The sequence below is a fragment of the Peromyscus maniculatus genome, chromosome 17 (genome assembly GCF_049852395.1).
Source record: "Peromyscus maniculatus bairdii isolate BWxNUB_F1_BW_parent chromosome 17, HU_Pman_BW_mat_3.1, whole genome shotgun sequence".
NCBI lineage: Eukaryota > Metazoa > Chordata > Mammalia > Rodentia > Cricetidae > Peromyscus > Peromyscus maniculatus.
In genome coordinates this window covers 54,451,356-54,477,809 of record NC_134868.1, presented here as the reverse complement: position 1 = coordinate 54,477,809, position 26,454 = coordinate 54,451,356, and the positions used below count along the sequence as shown (strand labels likewise).

The following is a 26,454-nucleotide window of genomic DNA, read 5'->3' as shown; positions in this document are numbered from 1 at the left end:
ATAAGAGCTTTTCACATTACAGAACACTTTTGGTATCAAACACTGATTTTCAAATGCAAGCCCTGCATGATAGCATGATCATGTGTTCCTAATATCTTCTTACAAATGACATAAACTGTGCATCCAATGATCACTGATATTGCTTGCACATCAGATACTTATGAGGGCTTAGCCTACTGATAGTTAAGGTATACATAGTAGTCACATCCATACTGTGGATGAAAGTGGGACAGCGACCGTGAGCTGTATGTGGGATGACATTTTTGTTTTAGGAGTACAGTGTCAATTTTGCTAGAGATAGGGGATTCTGAACAAGAGTAATGGTGAGGGTTGTGCAGTCCTGGGAATAAATTTAATGGCACACACTTCAAAAGAAAATGGTGAGCATTATATTTACCACAATGTTTAAAACTTTCAAAACTCCTAGTACCCACACCTTCTCCAATTAAGCTGAGACAGTAGGCAGTTGGATTGTGTCTAACTGCAAGGATCAAAATGGTGAGAATAAGTTAGGGCCTTTTCCTGTGGAGTACAGACCAATGACCACTAAGTCTGCCAGACTCTTTCTTAATTTCTGGCAGAGGAATAGAGGAAAACAGAATAATAATCAGAGACCCTGAAGGGTTTTAAGAGGAAACTGAGAAGCAAGCAGATTGGCCCTAACCAAATTTACTGAATAGTGATGTAGGAGTCCAAGCTTTTATACTATAAAATGTCTTCTAGGTGTCCTGGAACCTGATGTCACACATGCTTTCCCTGGCCCCAAAGGTCATTGGTGTTTCTGAATAAGAAACTCTTATTCTTATATAGATAGGGAAGAATAGCTAAGAGTTAGGGTCCCATCTGAGAAGAGAAATGATCATGTTTTCTATTTCACCTCATTTTTTTTTTTTACACGATGAACCCAGAAACAGAGACTACTGTATACTCCCGTTGGAGTTGTCCTCAGACCAGGGCTTCTAATGATGATGATGGAATCAAATAATTAGTTTATCAGCTGTCTTTTGCATTTCAAAGCTAACAGAATAATGCATGCTTAAATAATGGTTATACACCCCCACATATATACACAAAATAATGCCACTTTTACAAATACCGAAAAGCGAAGAACGTCTGAGAGTCTCCTCACCCTCAGTCACTGGAGTAGCCTTTGACAGATGAATTACATCTAAAACAATCTCAATGTGCCCTTTGTTAGAGATACACAAAGGTTTCCCAGGGCAAGGAAGACAACATGGCAATGGTACCTCTCCAAGCAGTCCTTAAAGATGGACTGTCACTCTTCAGAGGAACAGTAATCTTTGGTAAATGCTTTCCCTAGGCTTGTTTCGTTTCTTAGCAACCGCAAGTTTCTAGAAAGCTACATGCTTGCCTCCCAGGGAGGCTATAGAAATGTGTTGTATCCTTCAATTATTTTCTAATCCTGAAGACATTTTGGAGCAGGGAAGGGGCATTCTTGTTGCAGACTCAAAAACAGATTTTAAAGTCTACAGACAACTCTACTGACCTGGTTCTATTTGCACAGAATGATGAGCCAGGCCCCACATCACTTTCTTTTCGGTTCCACTAGTTAACAGAGTAGCAAAGAAACCATTTGCTGACATAGGCAGTGGCTGGAGCAATAACACTTGAGTTTTGAAAAATAAGGACAGCTCTTTGACTGAGTCCTACTTTCAAACACTGAATGAAGATGGATGAGAGAAAAGGAGGCAAATCTCTTCCAAGCAGAGCCCGGTCCAGAGATGAACCAACCCAAGGCTTCCGAGTTTTATTAAACTTTGAAAATAGTCTTAATTGTAACCTCTAAGAGTCTTCTTTTACTAGTAAGTTGATTTTTTTTTTTTTTTTTTGTTTTTCAAGACAGGGTTTCTCTGTGTAGCTTTGCGCCTTTCCTGGAACTCACTTGGTAGTCCAGGCTGGCCTCGAACTCACAGAGATTCGCCTGGCTCTGCCTCCTGAGTGCTGGGATTAAAGGTGTGCACCACCACCACTACCACCCAGCGTAAGTTGATTTTTTTAATTGATAAGGATAATGGAAAAGTATACTGAACTCTCAATGTCCTTTAATGACAGAATAGCATTACCTTTCCCCTCTTGTTATTAAGATGAACAATGCTGTATGTAAATAATCTGCAGGTAGCTGGCAGGTGCAGACGCCCATCTTTGTGTATCCACACAGTAGCTCTCTCATACAGAATGAAGATGGTCCTGAAAAATTACCCATGGATAAAAAGTCTGCATCCTGGGCTGACATTTATCACTGCCTTACAATATGTAAATATGTAACTCGTTTAAAAGTGAAAGTGAATGATTTAATAAGTAATTACCAAATGTTCACTGTGAGCCCCACGCTGGGTTCCACACTGAGAAAGTGATAATGAATGACAAAGCTGTCCTCTTTATGGAGGTTACACCCTTGTTAGGGGAAAGAAGCCAGCACCATGCTAGTTAAACTTGTAAACAAAAGCACACATAGACTTCTCAATGGTGGCCAGTGCTAGGATGGACCCGGGGAGTGTAGGAGAGGTAAAGAAGGACGAAGGGTCATCCTCAGGTGGCCCAGCAGGATAGGGCCCTGAATGGGAGCAAAAGATACAGGGCTTGTATCATAAGGTCAGATAGGAAGCCACATCCCTCAGGTCTGTTGGGAGGGTAGGGAGGGAACAGTCACAGGAACACAGAGGCTCTTAAGGGGCAATCATGATTACATAGCAGACAGAGATTCGCCTGTGCATTCTGCTCCTATCTGATAAGTACAACTGAATTTTCCCTTATGAGGAGTTAAAAATGGGAAGACATCAAAAGAATCAATAGATTAACAAGTAGGAGAGGTAACAAAATTACGCCTGTTTATACAATGCCAAGGCCTTAAGCTGGGCAAAGGGTTTCATGCCTATAACCCTGTTTATACAATGCCAAGGCCTTAAGCTGGGCAAAGGGTTTCATGCCTATAACCCCAACACTGAGATGATGAAATAGGAGGATCACTGCAAGTTAAAGGCCAGCTAGAAATACACGACAAGGCTGTCTCAAAAACAAACAAAACCAACACTAAGTCCTATTTTTGCCTCTCAGATTCACTTCCTGGAGGGAGAACATAATGTCCCACATGACAAGCAAACAGTAAGAACATGAAGATTTTGGCTCATAGCAGAGTAGCACTTCTCTCACCTAACCCCCCACCCTTTGCTTACTTAAAAATAATTCAGGGACAGATTTATTGGGAATCAGTGTTCATTGGAAGAATGTCAAACTTGTCCCCTAGCTGAGAGACTCTATGGGTTGTTTACAGAGGTGCAGAGGGAAGAGAACATCATGGCAATGCTGGAGTTACTCTAAGCACCATCACTATATGCCACATGGAAAGGAACAAGGAACACAGCCTTCTCCGGCCACGGAAGTGACCAACATCTCATCAAAAAAGGGGTTGACTTATTTCATTCTCATGGATCATGTCAGTTCTCCTTTACATGCCTCAATTTCTCCTTCCATCTGATAGCAACAGATTCCATCTGCTATAGGCAACTTTGTAAAGAACAGTTACAAATTAAAGGGAAGACTTGAAGTTATACCATGGGGTTAAAGTAGTGCTTATGTATTGGAAGAGAAATTATTAGCACGTCAACACATTCCCATCAGTTTTAAATCATATATGACCTTTGGGTCATAATGTTACTCTGCCAATCTCCTAACTTCTTTTCTAGTATAGGTCATAGGGTTTTTTTTTTTTTTTTGGTAAAGAGTCATTAATCCATTCCCTGACCAGCAGTGGCTAACTTAATTGGCTTAACACAGTACTAATGAGGCTGTGATCACATATCCCTAGGGACAGGCTTGTTAGCTTCAGTTTAATCCAATTCAACAGAAAATAAAAGTGTCTACCATGACTTGGGCACAGCAATAAGAGATAAAATCAATAAGGCCTGTCCCCTTCCCTTCGGGACCTCATGATTTAACAAAACTCTAGCAACACAAGTAAATGTCATAGGCATGCAGATGCTGGGAAGGCTGGCTGGGTAGGCTGTAGAGAGCTGGGGTGAGAGTACTTTGAATCGTGGAGAGAATAGCTGAGTGGGGAGGGAGAGCAGGAGCCTGCACAGAGCCATGTTCCATTTTACAAAATGAACAGCCATCCTCAGAAAAGCATCGTGGTATTTTGCAATGTTGTTACTCTGAGATCCTTGTCTCTCTCCATGTGAGCTGTCTCTATACTACATGTGGCAAGAATCATGGATACAGGGGGTGTGGGCTGGGCTGTGAGGAGCTACAGACAGCCGTGCTGGGTAAGTGTGGGACTCTGAAATTAAAACAGAAGACAGAAACTGAAGAATGGTGATTATGCTGGACTGTGAGCTCAGGAATCTGGTTCCAGGCAGCCCAGAGTGGTGTTCAGGAGTGTTCCCTAGGTGAAGTACTGGAGTTGCTGAGGAGCTGTGGGCTCAGAGGATTCAGGGAGATTCCTTTGTTCAGTTTTCCTTCTTTTACCTATGATAAACATTTTCTAATATTTAGATTAGGAACCATATACACAAATAACCTGTCCCACTGTGCATGGGAACATAAAGCCCTACTCAGGTGGCAGTCACAACAGTGTATGTTTTCAGTAACTCTTCCATTTCAGTGGTAAGTGTGTTTGTTGCTTGGGATATATGGCTGAAGGTAGGACCTCCTCGCAATGTGGCTGCTTTGAGAAATTTACACCTGTGGGACACAGTGGTCCATCAAGGTCACTATGAAAAAGAAAATGCAGTCACTATAGTCATCATTGTTTAGAAAGAACTAATGTTGATAGAGGCTTGCCATCGTCAAGATCCAGCAGCAAGTCCTAGATAAGACATGATCTTGCCACAACAATCCTTAAAGTTTAAAGATTCTATTTGTAAGGGCTGGGGCTCTACCTTAGTGGTAGAGCCCTTGCCTTGCCTGAGTCCCAAGGTATCAATTCATCTCTGCTACAGAAGAAGAAGAAGAAGAAGAAGAAGAAGAAGAAGAAGAAGAAGAAGAAGAAGAAGAAGAAGAAGAAGACATGTACAGAAAGATAGAGTATAGTAGCAGAGACACGTAATCTCAGCACTTTGAGAGGCTGAGGCATGAGAGTAACTATGAGTTCAAGGCCAACCTGGCCTTTACACCCAGACCCTGTCTCAAAAACAAAACAGCAAAAATCAAGGCTCACCCTAATAGTTGCATGTTAACTTGACTTATTCTGAAATAACCTATTCACTGAGCTAGCTTAGGGAGTTTATGCACATCCCAGTACTGCAGAGGCTAAGGCAGGTGAGTGATGAGTTTGAGACTAGTTTGGGCTTAACATCGAGATTTAATCGCAAAGCAAACAATCAAACAAATAAATTAAAAACAAATAAACAACTAACAACAATAGCACCCAGGGACTATGGATGAAGGCCATGATAAGGTGCTTGCCTAGCATATGTAGAGTTCTAAGTTCTAGCCCAGCAATGAGGGAAAGAGTGGGGGTGGGCCTGGGAGCTGGGTGTAGTACAGTTGGTAGAGTCCTTGCTTAGAAGGCATGAAGGCCCCATCAGTGAAAATGAAATTATTTTAAAAAGTGATGAGAGTTGCACTTGTGCACATGGAGGAGGAATGTTCTCCTCAGGACGGGAAATGCACAGACAATAGAGGCCAGGTTCCTCCCCTAACACAGCACCTTCTTTCCTACATCAATCTTACTCATAATTCCTCGCTTTTAATGAATATACTTTGTCTTTTAGACAGTGGTCAATGCTAACAAATACTTTGGAAACTTTCCTCCCACAGACTTAATTCACACAGGAAAGCTTTGTGTTAGGCTCCATTAACTAAATAATTTATTGATAACCCTGGAATTAATATTTAGATTGCCTTAAGAAAACCACAAAGGTTTCCAGGGAAACAATAATAATTCAAACAAAACTAGAAGGCAGATACTTTATCAACTTAATAAAGTAAGCCCGCTTCAAACAAAGAGCAGCTCCAAATTACATATAATTGTAGTAGCATCGGCTACAATTGAGTCCAGCTCATCTTGACCACATCAGGCATTCATCTGTATTATATAATAGTCATTAGTATTGGTTATAAGAATTTAGAGAGAACAGAACTGATTTCCACTAAAAGAGCTGCTAAAATTATAAAATAATGAAAAATATCCCCTTTCGGTTATAAACATCAGCAAGGTAGGAAACCTCTGGACTAGCTGCCTTCACATCTCACTTCATCCAAGACTCAAGGCATCTTTTCTGGGCCAGGGTGTATCAGTTTGTCTGTGAACACACATGGGTTCTCCAGACGCATGGAAAACAGACAGCAAGTATCATCAATAAATACAGGTCATGTGCATCTGACGCCAGTGGTCACTGCACAATGACAACTCAGGGTACCGATGACCTTCAATTCAATTCCACCCAACTTTCCTTACAATGGAACACATCTCTGAATAGTGACTTTTCAGTCCTGGCCTGTGGAGCCCCAGCTTGCAGGCCTAGGCATCTCTTTTCATGGAGTGACCCATTGATCCTCGAATAAAGACCCTTTCAGGGGATCTGTAAAATCAAAGCTCTTGTAAATCAACATAAAGACGTAACAGGATCTTTCTATTGTGTTGCCAGATGGTGAATGCAGCACTCAAGCAAGGACAGTGTGCCTTACACAGAAAAGGCCAAGGCCACCCAAGAAAGTCCCTGGTAAAGCAAGAATAGTTTGGGATTTTACTGTATATATCCTTTGAATCCACAGTGCCTCTCCAGTGCAGATTGAGATCTCAGGGGTGTCAGTCATGAGGACAAAGACATATGTGATTGACATCCGAGCCAGTGGCTGATTGCCTATCCACTGAGTGCCTATTTATCTGGATGACTGACAAATGGTGATTGATAAGATTATACTTTTCATCAGAAATTTTCATTAAAATGTATCTTTAACTTCAAAAAAACTATATTTGTTGCCAATGATGAAGTAAAGTTGTCTAACAAAAACTGAGCAATTCTGAAGCCCTATCTATTACCGTTAGTTTGACAGATCCCCAGTGCTTAAAGATGTTTCCAATGAGACACTTCAGTATTGATGAGTGTGATTTCAGAGTGGGAAATATTACTGAAAACTGGAAATAGGGACAGAGGTGGTGGGTGGTACAGAACTATGTGGGGATGCATAACCCTCTGCTACTTCTAGCACTGGCAACAACATGTTTTTATAGGAAAAAAAAAACATTCTTTTCAAGGTAACTTAGAAGAAATGCTTAATAGGAACTAATATATTCTTAGCAATAATGCAGTATTAATAAATTTACAAATGTATGTAAGTGTTTTGCCTGCATGCACATGCACCAGAGGGAAAGATTTATATACACACTATATAGGACGACATAAAGAATGGTAACAGAGAGAGGCAAAGAAGAAGGATCTTAGATCATTGACCTCCTCAACTATGAAATGAATGAGACAAGAGAACAGCAGATACCCCATGGTTCAAAGGGTTGGGGCAAACAAGAAGAATCAGCAAGCAAATGTTGACCCAATCTACAAGACTGCAGCCAAAGAAACAGAAAACTCAGGGAAAGCAGGCTTACTGTCATTTTTGAGGATCAATAGCACCACTTGTCAAATCACTCAATCAAAACAGAAAATGTGAATAAAAGGAAACCGAGCTGTCATACAACTATTGATTCAAAAGATTCTGAAATGGAATCAACACAGATACCCATATCCCAAAGAATGGATAAATGGAAATGTGGTACAGGGGCTGGAAAGATGGCTCAGTAATTAAGAGCACAAGTTGCTCTTGCAGGGCTCATGGGTTTTCAGTTCCCTGCATCCACATGGTAACTCACAACCATCTGCAACTCCAGTTCCATAGGATCTGACACCCTCTTTCTGAGTTCTGAAGGCAGCAGACATGTACATGGTATAAATACATACATGCAAGCAAAATGCTCATACATATAAAATAAAATATAAATAAGTTTAGTATTTGAAATATGGCATATACACATAGTGGATTTTTTATGAAGCCATAAAGAAAAGTGAAATTATCAAAACTGCAGAAAAATGGAAGCCATTAGATATGATTACATTAAGCAAGATAATCCAGACTCAGAAGGAAAAATCTACATGTTCTCTCTTACATGCATATGTGTGTATGTATGTGTAATTGTAAAACTAGAAAGGGGACCACAAAGGCAGATAAAGAGTTGCCCAGAAAACAAAATGGTAGTAATATAACACTACAACATGAAAACAAAATTCCTCTGAGAGGGAAGGTACAAAGAGTTATTGAAGGACAGATGTAGATGAAGACAGGAGACTCAACACAAAACGGACTGTGATTGAAAACTCCACAACAAAATCTAATATGCTAATTAAAAAATGAAAATTCCTATGTATAGAAATGTTAACTGGACACATTTTAAAAACTCAAGGTAACGCTGTAGAAAATACTATGGAAAGTTTTGTGTCACTATGTTTTGTCAACTTGAATGAAAATTTAAAATCCTCTGAAACATATAAACTATAAACAGTTAACAAAAGGAGATGTATGTATAAAGGGACTGTTGAGTCAGTTGCTGAAGACCTTTCTTGAGAAAACTCCTCTCCTGGTGGCTTCATTGGTAAATCTCCTCAGCATTCAAGGAAAAGCCATTACCAAGTATGCACAAACTATTCTAGAGGAAGATTTCCCAATGAAATTTTATATGGTAAGCATTACTGTTACAGTACAACCAGACAAAATTCTTATAGGATTACATCATGAAACTGTGTGTCAGAGATGTGTAAAGTTTTAGAAATTGAAATCTAACAACATGGAAGCAAAATAATGTCAGGTGGTTCACATAGCCTACAGGCAGATGCTTGTCTGGCATGCATGAGACTCCCTTTCCTTCCACAACACTGAAAAAGACAGGATGCCTTAATTTTAGCACTGAATCTGATATTGATACATTAGAAATCAATGTATTAACATATTGTATTAGCAATTTAAGCAGGTAAGCCAAGATAATCTCTATAGATGTAGAAAAGAGTTTTCACAGAATCTTGTATCTGTTTGTGTTAAAAAAAAAAAAAGTTCCAGACAAATACAAAATAGATCACTACATCCTTAACCCAATAAAGGTCACCATGGAAAACTTAGAGCTGAAATTACACTCTTGACCAAAATCAGAATTCCTTCCTCTTCAACTTGAGACTAAAGAAGCCATAGATAGTGCCCATTCCCAACCAACCTTGTAATAGGGTTCCAGGATGCTCATTCAGGCAAAACAAAGAAACACACAAGTGGAAAGCAAAACTCTTTTTTTCTTGAAAAATTGTCTGGCAATAAAGTCCTATGAAATCTCACAATAAAATCAAAACACTCTTCAGATTTCATTTCTAGCCATTTCCAAAGTCTTGGTTGTTGCATGCTTGGAGAAATGTGAACAACACAGAGACCTAGGGAAACTAAGACACTAAAACAGAGGGCTGTGGGTGTCTTCTAGAAACAGATTTTGTCTTCCTTTCATGACTGCCCCAGCATGCACACTGGCTTTCCACTGCCCCAGGTCAGGCAATTAATATCACAACATAAAACACAGTCCAACTTTGGAATTTGAACACTTTAAAAGTTCAATGACTTCTTAAAATCCATGGATTTTTAAATCTCTTAACTATGACTCTTCTGTAAAGTGATGATGATGATGATGATGATGGTGATGGTGATGGTGATATTAATTTACATACATTCCTTGTCTAAGACAGAACCAGGACTCAGTTACAATCTGATAAAACAAAAATGAACCTAATAGCATAAACAGCCCACTGTGAAGCATCTGGGACTCAATGATGGTCTTCTGGGCTTCAGAGAGGCTAGGTTGATTTGGTGTTCTTCATCTCTGCCCTCTGCAACAGATACAGCCTATCATGCAAGCTCAGGTTGACTTCCCTCTAAACCTTGTCTTTGGGGTTGTCTTGTGACTCTGGCATCTCCTTTTTGCTGGGGTCTCTATGGAAATGGAGACTGCCCCTCTATCATTGGCCATTCTGGCCTCTATTCAGAGAGATGCTGACCCTGCCACATAGTGACAAGCCTCAGCTACACACCATGACCTCTTTATGCCTTTAAACCAGTACCATAGGGGGCATGGCATCTACCAAGTTGCTGCCTCATCCCTCTCTGGACCACAGCTTCTTTGTGCTGACCTTGAAATACTTGTGAGAAGACTTGGCCTCAATGATTCTGGCATCTTATTATTCACAGGTGATTCTTCTATCTCTTCTGACAAGTGCCTATAATCCCATTGAAGCACAGGTTTCACCTCCACAGATGGCTGATACAAAATAGAACATGAACAGCCCTGGCAGAGTATTTGCTTACCACTGAGCCTTCACAAGCTAGGCCTCAATCATGTGTGCTTCTCTGAACAATCATATATTCCGAGCTTCCGCTGTTGCTCATCAAGCTCTGAGTTCAGGTCAAAGTTCCAAACCCTTTCACAATACTCCCTGAGCTGGCTAGTTCTATGTCAACTCGACACAAGATAGAGTGATCTGAAAGGTGGGAAACTCAATTGAGAAAATGCCTCCACAAGGTAAGGCTGTGGGGCATTTTCTTAATTAGTGATTGGTCAGGGAAGACCCAGCCTGTTGTGGGTGGTACCATCCCTAGGCTGGTGGTCCTGGGTTCTATAAGAAAGCAAGCTGAGCGAGCCAGGGGGAGTAAGCCAGTAAGTTCCTGCCTCCAGGTTCCTGCCCTGTTTGAGTTCCTGTCCTGACTTCCTCAGATATGATCTAGAGATGTAAGCCAAAGACACCCTTTCTTCCCAACTTGGCTTTTGCCATGGTATTTCATTTCATCATCACAGCAATAGAAACCCTAAGACACTTTCCCAAACAGCATGGTCAAGTCCAGCAAAGCAAAACCCCATTCTTTCTGCCCTAGTTCCCTTTTTGTTGATGTGATAAAACACTGACAAAATCAACCAATGGGAGTGGGGGTACAGGATGGTTGAAGAAAGGGTTTATTTGGCTTACGGGTTATGGTACACCATCATGGAGGTAAGTCAGGGAAGGAATTTGAGGCAGCAACCTGGAGGCAGGACCTGATGTAGAGACCATTAAGGGGTTCTGTTTACATGCTTGCTTCCCATGGATTGCTCATCTTGCTTTCTCATATAGACCACCAGCCCGGGAATTACATCATCATTAGTGAAGTGGACCCTTCCCAATCAATCATTGTTGGAAAAAATACCCATAGACCTGCCTACAGTTCAAACTGATGGAGGCAATTGCTCGATTGAGATTCCTACATCCCATATGACTCTAACTTGTGTCCAGTCAACAGCAACAATGACGACAAAAAACCCCAGCAAAATTATATATATATATATATATATATATATATATATATATATATATATATATATATGAATAAAAATCACTGTCCCAGTTTCTGCTCAGAGAAGTATTATTTAAACGTCTGGGAGAGGGAGAGAGAGGAAGAGACAGAAACAGAGACAGACAGGATGGGAGGAAGAGGCCCAGGCACCCTCATTCAATAAGGCTCCCAATTTCTCCTTCAACAACCTACACCACTTTGGGACTTTGCTACATGTGGCATCTTGACCTTAGATTTACCAGACTGGGACATGAAATAAAGCTTTCCTGAAAACTTACCCAGTCTACAGCACTGTGTAGCTGGTGACAGAAATTCTAGTGATACCATCAACTCGGTGACAGCCACCCCACAGACAAGCATCCTGCTTCCCCATCCTCTTTAGTGGTGCTGTTGCTGTGCCAGGCTCACTGAGCATCCATGGACTCCCTTCTTCATGACTGGCACAGCTGTTCAGCCCATGTTGGTAGCCTTAATTCTGTCTGTCTCTCAAATAAATGGGCAGATTATAGGAAGGAACACTCCTTTCTTGTGCCCTTCACTCTTGATTTTCTTCCGATTACTCTTGTTTACTAGCCCTTCACATGAGGTGAAAAAGATAGGTTCTAAGAGACAGGAAGAAATGCAAAGCCCTGGAGTGTTTGTAATCACAGCTGCATCATGGTAGAGTAACCGGAGAGGGGTCTCCAGCTCTTCATAATCCTATTTGATGGGCAGCATCTTGGAGTGAATGACACTGAGGACCAGTAGTATTTGATACCCTAAAAGTTTATTTGAGGCAATAATCATAAAGCCATAATACAATTTTTGTGTTCTTTATTTTTAAGCATTAGACTATCAAGTTACACACACCACACACACACACACACACAAACATACGCATATTTATAAATCTGAAGACAAATTTTTTTACATACTTTGAGAGTCAAAGTTTTAGCCTCACTTGGGTTCTGAAGCCATCGATGTCAGGGTACCTGGAAATTATCACCATACTATGTCCAGAGTTGTGCAAATATTGCAAATTCTTAATTAATGACAAGTTGTGTCTTTCCATCAACAGAACAAATGAGATAAAAATGACAGGTCAGGTATACATGTTAGAAAATAACTCCGTTTCCAAGCCATTATTTTGTTTCCTACCTGAAGTCAGAACCTGCTCTTCTGCCATTGTCTGGAATTCCAGGATCTGGACACATGTCCGAGACCAGAGACACGCCTCCTTGGGTCACTGCAACACAGAGAAGTCATATCAGAAGATTGCCCAGCTATCAAGGAAATACTCAGAAAATGTATGCAAGACACACTCAGAGCTTCAATGATCATGACTCAAAGCGAATTCTCTTACAATGATGACAGCTCAGCTACATTAAAGTGAACCTTTGGTCTTGAAAATCAAAGACACCTTTACCCATGAAAGGATGGTGACGTTCTTTGGCTTAGGTCTTTCCACTACTGAAGAGGTGAACATTTAATTAGCAGTTAATTTGCTTTTAATGATTGCTCTTGTGTTGTGCCAGTTTATAGGACTAGGGAAAAGGCCTGTGCCTATGAAGAAGACAGTTTTGTCTATTCCCCATGGATAATAATGCAGGTGATAATCATTGAGATCTATAATATATATATGATCTATAATATATATTATATATATAGTCTAATAAAATTAATGCAAGTTTAAATGTTGAATGTGCTTTACATTGAACTGACATGGGAATGACCCCTTTGTACAGGTGTGCAGTTTCCTTTCTGAGTCTCCTAAGCCTCTTGTCGGGTTTCCAACACCACAGGGCAGTCCCTAAGAACCATGTGCATACTGGATAGAGTAGATGGCACTCTAACATCCATCTCACCCTACATAAACTGTCTCATCAAATCAAGGAAAGTTCTTTTTTTCTTGACAGAAATGTGTTTAACTGAGGGCTTGTGATCCAGTTCATTTTACTGGGATGTTGGTGTACACCCATGGAGATGCTTCTGAGAGAGATCGAGATCCCTCTGTGATATCCGAGCCCATCTGCTCTGTACTCTGGAAATCACCAGGCCTGGGCTTTGGTGGCATCAGTTGCTGCAGCACAGGGCAGAAGCAAAAGGAACGTGTAGACAAAGACCAAGGGAACACAGAACAAATGCAGCACAAATACCTTCTCGGTAGAGCATTGTGAGAAACACATGCAGAAACAGCCACAGGGCAAGAATTGTGTATGCTGTAAATGTATCCCCCAAGAAAGAGAAGGAATTTAAGGCATTTTCAGACAAACCAAAGGCAAAGTAGAACATTATAAATGGAATTTTTCTGAGATGAAATGAAAGGACTTTAGATATGACTTCAAACCACTGAAAATGAGTTTGCCCATAAAAGTAAACACATAGAAAAATATATCTGAAAAAATGTAGACACACATATTTATGTGTGTGTATATATATGTATATATATATGAAAAGTAATATCATTATTTTGATTTGCAACTTCACTTTTTGTTTTCTATACTATATGAAAGAGAAATACATAAAATAATTATAAATTTATGTTGATGAATATTAACATATAAAGATACAATTTATGAAATCAATAGCATGACGTTAGGGGTTGAACTGTAAGGAGCAAAATTTTTGTATATAATACTAAATTGGTATTGATTTTATAATTGGGGGTGTTATGTGTAATTCTTAGGTAAGTACAAAGAAAATAGGTACAATGCTCATCTAAGAAGTGAGTCAAACTTTGTCGGCGTCGGCATAAAACAACAAATACTAGAGAGACATTAAGAGAGAAGTGGAAGAAAGAAAGAACAGCAATCAGATGGTAAAGCTGGTCTCCTCCTTGAAGATGTTAATTTAAACATAATTGGATCCCACATCCACATAGAGGCTCAATGAAGCCCACCCAAACTAGTGGCAGAAACCCCAAACCCTAGTCCTTCAAGGTGCAACTGCATTTGGAGATAAGTAATGTGACGTGATGTTTCAGTTAAATCCTAATACAACTGGCAGTAGAGTTGGGAAAGTGTGCATGTGAGGCCATAATCACAGTGAAGCCCATGGGAGGAGTCAGAAAGACAGCCTTCAACAACTGGAAAAGCAGCCTCAGTGGAAAACAGATCTGCTGACTCCCCACACACCCGACCCGGGAGAGCTGCTGAGAACATGTTTTTCTGTTGCCTAAGCAAGTGGGGCCCACAGTACAGTGCCACAATGGTCCTAAATGATCAATACCCTTCCTACTCAAAGATGGGTGGGAAAAAGAGTTAAACAATAAAGAAAAAAATGTCAAAAGCCTACTGAATCCTGCTCAATAGAGGCTGAGTTTTCAACTTAGGACACAGTGAACTTGCCAAGGAAAAGAAGCTCAATTCAAAGGGAGAATAGTAGCTGTGCAGTGCCGTGGGCAGGGAGGAGGGAGGTGTTATTGCTAAGTGTTTGGAAGCTTGAGTGGGTAAGAGAGAAACATTAAAAATGGATGATGACAGATGATTTGGGGGTGTGAATATATTTAATGCCTAAGAACTGTGTATTTAAAATGCCTAAAACTAGTAAAATGTATGCCATGTATATATATATATATATAGTGTGTGTGTGTATCTCTATACAGCTCTCTTCATATATAGATAGTAGATGTAACTGTAGTTATAGTTGTAAGTACAACTATAAACACTCATATAGATAAATATTCATGCATACAGATATAAACACAGCTATGCATGTAATGCAGATATATACCTACAGGTATAAATGTAACTGTAGATGTAAATCTGTAATTACCCATAATTCTGAAAGGTCTTGTTTCCTCCAGCCTGTGGTTTGATTGAGTATTCTATGCACATTAACCAGTGAATGGCCCACTAGTTATTCCCTGAGCCTATTTAATTGAGTAGTTAGTGATTTCAAATCTTGAGGACGTTTGATTTCCATCATATTTTTCCTCTAGCTGAGTTGCTCCTACAGAGTCCTTCTTCACTTGAGTTCCTCATCCTGGCTGGTCCCAGGATGCAGTAATCCCACCGGGAATAGAAACCACAAAGTTTTGCCAGGAGTAGTTCACCTGTTAGGATCTTGCCTCTGTCTGAGGTACTCTTACCTGTCAGAATGTCCCTCATGGGCCCGGGGAATTAAATACATGGTCCTCCATTGGCGACTATTTGGTGAGGTTATGGAGTCTTTAAAAGGTGGAGCCTTGCTGGAGGAAGTACATCAATGGGGACAGGTTTTGAGAGTGTATAGCCTCACCTCACTTCCCAGTTTACTCTCTCTGCTTTCCTCGTGTGGCTGAAGGTGTGATCTCTCAGCTTCCTGCTCTGACTACCTGCTGCCACACTTCCTCCATCATCATAGACCTTCCCTTTGGAACTATAAACCAAAATTGGCCCTCTTCCTTAGGTCATTTTTGGTCACGGTATTTTATCAGAGCAACATAAAGTAACTGATGAACCAAGGTTTATAGAAAGTGTACTTTTAGTTCTCCATTCGGTTTTTAAAATTTTTTTTATGTAGCCCAGTATTAAGAAGCAATAGGAAGTATGCATCCAAGTTAGGTGAGGACCTTCTTGATCTTCCAGTGACAACCCAGAAAACCTCACTGAGGAAGAGAGGATTCGCTGAACTTCTCCAAAGGCACCGGGTGTAAATAAGGAAAATGTGATTGCAGATGGTAGAGGGTGACATGGATGGGGAGGTAACTTATAGGTGACTGATGCAGAGGCAGATATCTGTTATAAGGTGAAAGAATATGCAGGGCACAAACAGTGTATGGCCAAGCCAACAGGAAACTCCACACACCTTCTCTGAACATTACTAATGGGTAACGCCTCTCAAAACTAAAGAGGGGATGTGACAGTGACAGGGAGATGTAGCGATAATCCTACTTCAAGCAGTGGCCCCAGAGATTCACAGAAACAGTTTCAAAGGAGAAGAATCAACTCTATAAATACCATTTAACTCTAATTTTTTTTTTAGACCATATCTTCCCAAGCCTCACAGGACGCATGCCAGAGATGTTAATAAATATGTTTAATTATAGCCGAAACAGTTAAAACTCAAAACTGAAATACTGAATAAAGGAACTCATGACATACATTGACTGTATTTTTTTAAAAAGGAAGTTAAATTTGCAAGTGAGCAATTGGTTACAGGTTGAGAACATTTGTACAAATTTTGACTGGATTTGAACATTTAAAGGTAGAGATTATGATAATATAGTTACTTGTGATTCTGTGTTTGGGGAGGTGTACATGGATGTACAGGAGCATGGACCCCTGTGTGTGCATTTGCATGGACATTGGAGGACCACCTCTGGTATTATCCTTTGTGCCTCCTCAGGTATTGCCTACATTGCTCTTTCTTTCAGAGACACTGTCTCTTACTAGCCTGGAATTTGCCAAGTAGGATCTCTAAATGGCCAGTGGGCTTCAGAAACCTGTCTGTACTGCCACTGAGATTACAAGCAAACATGACCATCTCTAACTATTTTTTCTTTTAATGTGGGCTCTGGGGATCAGTCGCTGGTACTCCTCCTTGTAAGGCACGTACTTCACTTACAGAATCATCTTGCAATTTGCTGCATATATTTTAAATGGCATTTCTATAGCTTGTTAATGCAGAGTAAAACATTAGCTGGGTATAAAGCACTGTGAGGTATGCAGTGCAGCTTAATATACTTCTATGTTAAGTGTCCTGCTCTTGTGAATGGCGTCTAAGAGCAACATTGAACTTTTCTGGAACAAATCACAAAGTTAGAGTAGGGGCCCAGGCAGGAAAAGAGCCACTGAGGATGCCATGGCTTAGCTACATATAATGAGGAAGGTTAGAGACAAGCTAATGGAGATGGGGCTTATACTAATGAAATAATAAATAACTAAGAATAATAATTATGACAGTGATGATGCAAAAGTCAACAGGTGCTACTGTGAGAATCTACAGGTACAATTTGCATGACTTGGCCTTTACTCCATAGAATTACCCCACAAGATTTTCACATTGAAACACACTCGACAGACACAAACTAATGGAATTTCGATGCCATTCACCGTATTCTAGTTTCCTTTCTGTTGCTCTGATAAAACACTGACCAAAAGTAAGAGAACTTGGGAAGTAAGAGATTTATTTGGCTTAAACATCTAGGGGGCAGGACATCGTTGACGGAAGTCAAGGCAGGAACTCAGGAACTCAAGACAGTAATCTGGAGGCAGGACTCCGAGCTATACAATGCAGGACAACCATAGGCAGGGAGTTCACTCAGTCTAAGAGCACAGGGCAAACCATGGTGGATACTGCTTGGTGGCTTACTTGCTCAATCATGCTTTTCTAGTTTTTTTATACAACCCAGGAGAATGGTGCCTACCACAGTGGGCTGGGTCCTCCTATGTCAATTATCAATAGAGATAATCCCTCCACACTCACCCATAGGCCAATATGATCTAGAGAACCCCTCAATAGAACAATGACTCTAGGCTATGTAGAGTTTACAGGGAAAGCTGGCTAGGTCAACCCTGAACTTAGGTTCCAGACTGAGCACACGGACGTGATGCAGGGAGCTTTAAGTATTTAATCACTTTGCGAGCTAAAATGGAACTATTCATGAAAAATTACTTCATTTCTCAATAATTGCATTTCTTTTATACAAATTATAATAATGATTAAAATGGCACTGAGGGTAAAAAATGGAAGTAGAATGGTGTTGTCATCTCATCCCCAACCAAAGATGCTCCTGGGATTCCTTCCAACCCTGTGGTTGTAATTTACCTTCATTTAGAACCCTGGGTTTAAAGGAGATACACAAAAAAGCACAACCCTTCTCTCCATGACCAATGCTGAGTGGCAAAGAAGGGTCAAGTCTTTCTGTGGGGCATGCTTCCAGTTAAATTTCATTTATCATGGGAATAAATAATCCAGAATAGGAGCCATTTTCATAAGTTCACACTGTATGGTCATGGTGAACTTTGTGGCTTATTGTTATTGCTTTTTTTTTTAACCACTGACCTTCTTTTCTTTAGTAGCCCTCAGATATATTTCTGCTGGATCAACTTTGGGACAAACTAACCATTTAAAACCTTCAGGGAGGTGACACCATCAAGAATGTCATACAAAATATATCTCGGTTAAGATTTCTTAGCATTTATGTCCCCACTCTGTCCCTGCCCTTTTGATGAGTGATAGCCTGTTCCTGGATGTGTGACAAGGGGACACCATAGACCACAGACTTCTCAGTTTGAAATAAATAAGCATGCACAGTTTTTTTCCTAAGGCATACAGAAACCCGGGTCTTCCCTCACCAACAGGGAAGCCATTGAAGAATAATGCCTTCTCCTTCTTTAGGACTTGAGGAAATTTCATTTCTTCAAAGGGATCTTCAGTTGGCTTCTTCTAGAGCCACCATATGTGATGGGTTTGAGCCCGATGATGTTCATTAGAACATAGCAAAGGATGAGGCTACAGCAACACAGAAGGCTAGCCTTTGTTCCTGTGGACTGTTTGAAACCTATGGCAGGGGTTAGTTTTTATACACCAGCGCTGAACAAATGCTTACTACCTCCAAATAAATGAGGCAAGTAAGAACTGTTGGCATCGGGTGAGGAATATTTATTAGTACTGGTCAGGTCGATGGGGTAGTTTACACAGAAATAAATTGTCATAAACCCACTGCTTTTCTGGGATCATTACGGATTTCTTATTGATATTAACAGATCTCCAGTCAGACCTACAGAACTGGCTGTCATATGAGAGTCAAGGGCTGAGTTTTCCAAACATCTAAATTATGAAAATATGCTCTTTCTAATCAAATATACTAATGCCATGTTTATTAAACACATTTCCCAGTAAATATCTTTCTATTAATTTTATATCTGAAAATTTCCCATGTTCTCTTATCTCAAATTCTGCTGATATGTATGTGCTTCAAATAATTTTAGCTTATAGTGGTTTATGAATTTAAGATATATTTTCAATTTTAATGTGATCCCCTAACTACATTACCTAGAAACACAAAAGAGAACAAACAAGTCCCAATGACATAACAAAGAGAGAGACGTTTGGCTCGCACTTGGGTTCTTGCTCTTTCTCACATAATTGCCTCCCAGTTCTGTTTAGAGGCAAGCAGTGTACTTGATAAATGCCGTCATAGCAATGGTTACCCTTCCTGTTTACAAATCACCCTGGCAGGAAATTCCCAAAGAGGACATATTTTCCTTATGTATCTTCAAATTAAACCACAATGTTTCTTTGCTGCTCAAAGGAGATGAGAAAGTAAGCCCCGTCAAATATAAAATCCCCCTGAGGTGATGGAATTAACGCCAGGGAACACTTCAGGAGAGCCTGGAGAGTGACCTGTCAACAGCCTCGTCAGGCCCTTGCTGCATTCCGAAGTGTGTATTTCAGGACCTGGCGACAGCCTGTGCCCTGCACTGACCTGTGGGAGCAGGTCAAGTCCACAAGGAGAGTGCAGGGGAAGGACGCAGCCAAGGGCCATAGCCTGCACTTTGCCCCTAGTCTTTGAACATTTGAAACTCTGATTTCAGGATTTGTGAATGCTTTTCAGGCCTTGTGCAAAAGACCCTGTAGGATGCTCCTTATAGTCTTCTCATACCAATGGCAAGATCACACACACAAAAAAAATCTGGATTTCTTTGCATGGGATTGGAGATGCCAGAGAATAAATAAGAGAAACATATAATTGATTTGGGAATCAATGTGTGTGTTTATATTCATATGTGTGTGTGCCTATATACATGCATGCATGTTTCATTTTATACATGATATCAAAAGGTGAATATTTAACTTCACAGTCGATAACATGTAACTCATATGCATATGTGGCATATCCTCCAAGCATATACAAATAAATACAACAAGTAAATGTATATATTTACTTAAATACATATTTAATTGAACAATAAACTGCATGTGCATTAAAATGTTAATTTAATACATCTATCAAATATATTGTGATTAAATCTCAAATCTTCCATTCGTTAATTCTTTGATTAAAAAAAATGTATTATTAAGATTTGGGGTATTTATCTTTCTTTTATGTGTATGAGTGTTTTGCCTGCGTGTGTGTAAGTGTGCCATGTGTGCCCAGTGCCCTTGCAAGCCAGAAGACAGTGCCAAATCCCACAGATGTGGAGTTACAGAAGGCTGTGAGTCATCACGTGGGTGCTGGGAACTGAACCTGAGTCCTCTGCAAGAGCAGCTAGTGACCTTGACCACTGAGCCACCTTTCCAGACTCCCATTATTCTATATGCTTTATGTGTGTGTGTGTGCATTTGTGGGGTGTGTATGTATGTGTGTGTGTGTGAGAGAGGGGGGGGGGTGGTGGTGGTCATGTGCATGTGGGTGCTGGTAGAAGCCGTAAGAGAGGTAAGAGAGTATGGACTCTCTTGGAGCTGGAGTTCATTAAGAGGCTGTGAGCCACCCAACATAGGTGCTTGGGTTCAAAAAACTCAGGTGCTTTGAAAAGCAGAAAAAAACTCAACTGATGAAGCATCTCTCCAGCCCCAACTCTTTGCTTCTTAAAAATAGGAAATACTAATTTTATATATCAGAACTACTCACTGCCATCTTTTGATAGTAGTATGCAAGTTATTTTAAAATATTTATTTAAGAGCATGGCAATTAATACACTAAAGGATTGTTATCATCTATCTACTATCTATCTATATTCTATCATTTATATATATATATATTTCATATAAATATGAAAATAACTAGTTATTAAAACCTATGTATATATGAATCATTATAAACAGAAAATGTCTGTACTCAGTGGTACAAACATTCAAATATGTTAATACCACTATTAATAATTGTCAGGTGATATGGATACTTGTTTTGTGTTTTCACTTCATAATTTATAATGTTTGTTTAACACAGCACAAAATATAAAATGAAAACTTAGAACTTTTTGTTCATTTTAAATTTTTATTTAAATGTTTTCATTGATTTTGCATACCAACCACAGTTTCTCTTCCCTCCTCTCTTCCTGGCCCCTTCTCCCACCTCCCACCTATCCTGCTCGCATTCACTCCTCCTCCATTCAGAAAGGGCCAGACCTCCCATGGGAGTTAACAAAGCATGTCTCATTGTGTTGAAGCAGGCCAAGCTCCTCCCTCTTTTCAACTGGACTCCCCCTGGAGGAGCTCTGCCCAGTGCTTGGTTGTGGAATCTCTGCATCTCCATCGGTTATTGGATGAAGGCTCTATGATGACAGTTAGGGAGGGCATTCACCAATCTGATTACAGGGGAAGACCAGTTTAAGAACCCTCCCCATTATTGCTTAGAGTTTAATCTGTAGTCATCCTTGTGGATTCTTTGGAGTTTTCCTGGCAACAGGTTTCTCCCTAACCCCAAAATGCCCCCCTCTATCAAGATATCTGTTTCATTACTCTCCTCCTCTGTCCTGCCCCCAACTCCACCAACTGGATCCCTTATGTTCTTATCCCCCCATTCCCTTGGTTATCCTTTGATTTACATCTAATATTCACTTATAAGTGAGTACATACCATGTTTGTCTTTCTGGGTCTGTGTTACCCCACTCAGGATGATTTTTTCTAGTTCCATCCATTTGCCTGCAAATGTCATGATGTCATTGATATTTTATTACTGTTGAGTAATATTCTATTGTGTAAATGTACCACATTTTCTTTATCCATTTGTAGTAGAATATTATTTTAAGGCATGCTATTTTGTTTATGTTGCATTTGTTTAGTTCTGTGAAACTGTGTTACTGTGCCTGTGTAAAACACCTGATGGTCTAATAAAGAACTGGCCAGTAGCAAGGCAAGAGCAAGGATAGGTGGGGCTGGCAGACAGAGATAATATATAGAAGGAGAAATCTGAGGGAGAGGGGAGATAGATCTAGCAGACAGAAGGAGGACGACTCCAGGGCCCAGCCACCCAGCTACATAGCAAGCCATGGAGTAAGAGTAAGACTTACAGAGTAAGAGAATGAGAAAAACTCAGAGGTAAAAGACAGTTGGGATAAGTTAAGAAAAGCTTGCTAGAAACAAAGCCAAGCCAAGGCTGGGCATTTACAATTAAGAATAAAACTCTGTATGTGATTTATTTGGGAGCTGGGTGGCAGCCCCCCCAAAAGAGTAAAAAACAACATCCATTACTGTGGAATAATACTTTTTTGTACACTGGTTTACTAAAACATTGATTGGCCTATGGCCAGGCAGGAAGTATAGGCAGGATAAGTAGACAGGGAGAATTCTAAGAATTCTAAGTCAGGAGATGCCAGTCCGCTGTCCAGGGAACAGCATATAATGGCACACATGTAAAGCCATGGAACATGTAACAACATATAGATTAACAGAAATAGGCTGAGTTTAAGTGTAAGAGCTAGTCAGTAGTAAGTCTGAGTTAATGGTCATATAGTTTTAATTAATATAAGCCTGTATGTGTTTACTTGGGTCTGAGGAGCTGCAGAAAACTTCATCTACAATCCACTCTTCAGCTGAGGAACATCTAGGTTATTTCCAGGTTCTGGAGCTATTATGAATTGAAAGACCCTAGCCCTTCAGGCTTACACCCCCAAGCCTCAGGAAAAGAGAAACTTCAAGCACCAGGAAATGAGAAACTAAAAAACTAGTTCCAAGGGCCACCTGACTCAGCCATTATTTAACCACCCCTACAATGTAACAATGTAAAAATATTTCTGTTAAGAGATGCGCTCAACTGTGACTGGGATAGTTGCAGGTGTTCCAGGAAGGACCACTGTGACCTTTGTGTAAACTCCACCCCTTCCCTGATACCCCCCCTTGAGGTTTCAGGAAAAATGTACCTGTTGACGTAAATGTACCCCCTCTGTGATCATTCTGTAACCAGATCATGATCTTGTGAAACGAAACTGTATGGGAATTGTAATCTTATGGCTTTTGTGGATTTTTTCCTTTAAAAGCCCCCATGGGGCTACAGTAAGATGTGGCTCTTGCTCTTAGGAGCAGAGTTTGCCCTTCTGTACAGAAGCCTCAATAAATTCCTTGTGCTGTTGTATCACCTGGACTGGAGTCTGGGTTCTTGGGGTGCCCACTTGAGACTCTAAATTTTGGGGTCCAACAGAATAATGCTGCTATGAACATAGTTGAGCAAGTGTCCATGTGGTATGATTGAGCATCCTTTGGGTGTATGATCAAGACTGGTATAGCTGGGTCTTGAGGTAGATTGATTCCAAATTTTCTGAGAGGTCTTCATACTGATTTTCAAAGTGGCTGTATAAGTTTGCACTCCCACCAGCAGTGGAAGAGTGTTCCCCTTGCTCCACATCCTCTCCAACATAGGCTGTATCCAATCACATTACTGAAGGTATTTATCTTCTGTAGGAATTTCCTGGTAGAATTTTTGGGGTCACTTATGTATACTATCATATCATCAACAAATAGTGAAAGTTTGACTTTTTCATTTCCAATTTGTATCTGCTTGATCTCCTTTTGTTGCCTAATTGCTCTAGCTAGAACTTTGAGTACTATATTAAATAGAGAGGGAGAGAGTGGACAGCTTTGTAATGTTTCTGATTTTAGTGAAATTGCTTTGAGTTTTTCTTTATTTAATTTGATGTTGGCTGTGAGCTTGCTGTATATTGCTTTTATTATATTTAGGTTTGTCCCTTGTATCCCTGCTCTCTCCAGAACCTTTATCATGAAGGGGTGGTGGAATTTGCCAAAGGCTTTTTCAGCATCTAATGTGATTATCATGTTTTTTTTCTTTCAATTTGTTTATTTGATGGATTACAATGACAGATTTTCATATGTTGAACCATGCTTGCATCTTTGGGATGAAGCCTTCTTGATCACGGTAGATGATTTTTATTATGTGTTCTTGGGTGCAGTTTCCAGTATTTTATTGAGAATTTTTGCATCGATGTTCATGAAGGAGCTTGGTCTGCAATTCTTTTCTTGATGCATCTTTGTGTAGTTTGGGTATCAGGTTAAGTGTGGCCTCATTAAAAAAAATGGCAATGTTCCTTCTCTTTCTATTGAACAATTTGAGAAGTATTGGTATTAGCTCTTCTTTGAAATTCTTATAGAATTCTGTGCTGAAACCATCTGGCCCTGGATTTTTTTTTTTTGGTTGGGAGACTTTTAATGATTGTTTCTATTTCCTTGGGAGTTTCCTTAGGGTCTATTTAAATTTTTTTCTTGTCTTGAGTTAATCTTCATATGTTGTATCTATCAAGAAAAATCATCTATTTCTTTTAGATTTTCCAGTTTTGTGGAGTGCAGGGTTTTGAAGTACGACCTAATGATTCTCTGGATTTCCTCAGTGTCTGTTTCTATGTCCCCCTTTTCATTTCTGATTTTGTTAATTTGGATATTCTCTCTCTGCCTTTTGGTTAATTTGGATAAAGGTTTGTCTATCTTGTTGATATTCTCAAAGAACCAACTCTTTATTTCATTGATTCTCTATGTTGTTCTCTTTGTTTCCAATTTATTGATTTCAGCCTAGAGTTTGATTATTTCCTGCTGTCTACTGGGTGATTTTGTTGTTGTTGTTGTTGTTCTAGAGCTTTCAGGTGTGCTGTTAAGTCACTAGTGTGGGATTTCTCTCAATTCTTTATGTAGGCACTTAATGCTACAAACTTTCCTCAGTTTGGGTATGTGGTGGATTCATTTTCATTGAATTCTAGGAAATCTTTTACTTCTTTCTTCACTTCTTTCTTGACCCAGTGGTAATTCAGTTGAGAGTTGTTCAGTTTCCAAGAGTTTGTAGGCTTTCTATAGTTTGTTGTTGTTGTTGAACTCTAACTATAGCCCATAGTGATCCTATAAGATACAACGGTTTATTCTAATTTTCTGGTATTCGTGGAGATTTGTTTTATGACCCAGTATGTGGTCAATTTTAGAGAAGGTTCCATGAAGTGCTGAGAAGAAGATATATTCTCTTGTTTGGGTGGAATGTTCTATAGATATCTATTAAGTGCATTTGAGTCATAACATCTGTTAGTTTCCTTATTTCTCTGTTAAGTTTCTGTCTGGCAGACCTGTCATTGGTAAGAGTGGGTTTGTTTAAGTCTCCCACTATTAATTTGTGGGGTTTGATGTATGGTTTAAGCTTTAGTAATGTTTCTTTTACAAATGTGGGTATCCTTGTATTTGGGACATAGATATTCATAATTGAGACTTTATCTTGATAGATTTTTTCCTTTGATGAATATGAAATGTCCTTCTCCATCTCTTTTGATTAATTTTAATTCAAAGTATTTTGCTAGATATTAGGATAGCTACACTGGCTTACTTCTTAGGTCCTTTTCATTGGAAAATCTTTTCCAAACTGTTTACTCTGAAGTAATGTCTGCCTTTGAAATTGAGGTGTGTTTTTGTATGCAGCAGAAGGATGGATCCTATTTTCATATCCATTCTGTTAGCCCATGCCTTTTTAATGGTGAATTGAGTCCATTGAAATTAAGAGATGCTAATGATCAGTGATTGTTAATTCTTGTTATTTTTTGGTTTTGGTGGTGGGGTGGTGGTAGAGTGTGTGTGCTTCTTTTATTTGGATTTTTCTGGTGTGAAATTGTCTATTGTCTGTGTTTTCATGGATGTAGTTTTCCTTCTAGTATTTTCTGACTGTCTGTATTTATGAATAAGTATTGTTGGAAACTGGTTTTGCCATGAAATATCTTTTTTGTTTGTTTGGTTTTTTTTTTTTTTTTTTTTTGGTTTTTCAAGACAGGGTTTCTCTGTGTAGCTTTGTGCCTTTCCTGGAACTCACTTGGTAGCCCAGGCTGGCCTCGAACTCACAGAGATCCACCTGGCTCTGCCTCCCGAGTCTAGGATTAAAGGCGTGTGCTACCACCGCCCGGCTCCCATGAAATATCTTGTTTTTTTCCTTACAGAAGTCATGGCACATCACTTCTAGTTCTTAGGTCATAGAGATTCAAAAATCACTAAAAAGAACTTTAAAAATATGTAGGTCATGGAGGGTCACCCAGGTCATTAAAGTCACATACGATCCTGCTATAGCATTTATTAACTTAGCCCTAAATGAATGTATTACCTTGTCTTTGCTGTATTCCTAATCAGCAAGTTCTACATTGGTAAATGTAGGAAAATGATTTAATACTCTCATTTATCTGTTTCAAAAACTGTGTACATTGATTTTGA

At 39.7% G+C, this 26,454-nt stretch overlaps 1 protein-coding gene across 2 annotated transcripts in view; it reads right to left on the bottom strand.

Moving 5' to 3' along the window:
* The window catches only part of Csmd1 (CUB and Sushi multiple domains 1), a 1,611,441-nt gene that overhangs the window by 461,747 nt on the left and 1,123,240 nt on the right, over window positions 1-26,454 (bottom strand). For both annotated transcript variants that reach the window (XM_042262873.2, XM_042262874.2), the window contains exon 8: window positions 12,505-12,592. In XM_042262873.2, coding sequence (XP_042118807.2) covers window positions 12,505-12,592 — 88 coding nt within the window. The remainder of the gene's footprint in view (window positions 1-12,504; window positions 12,593-26,454) is intronic.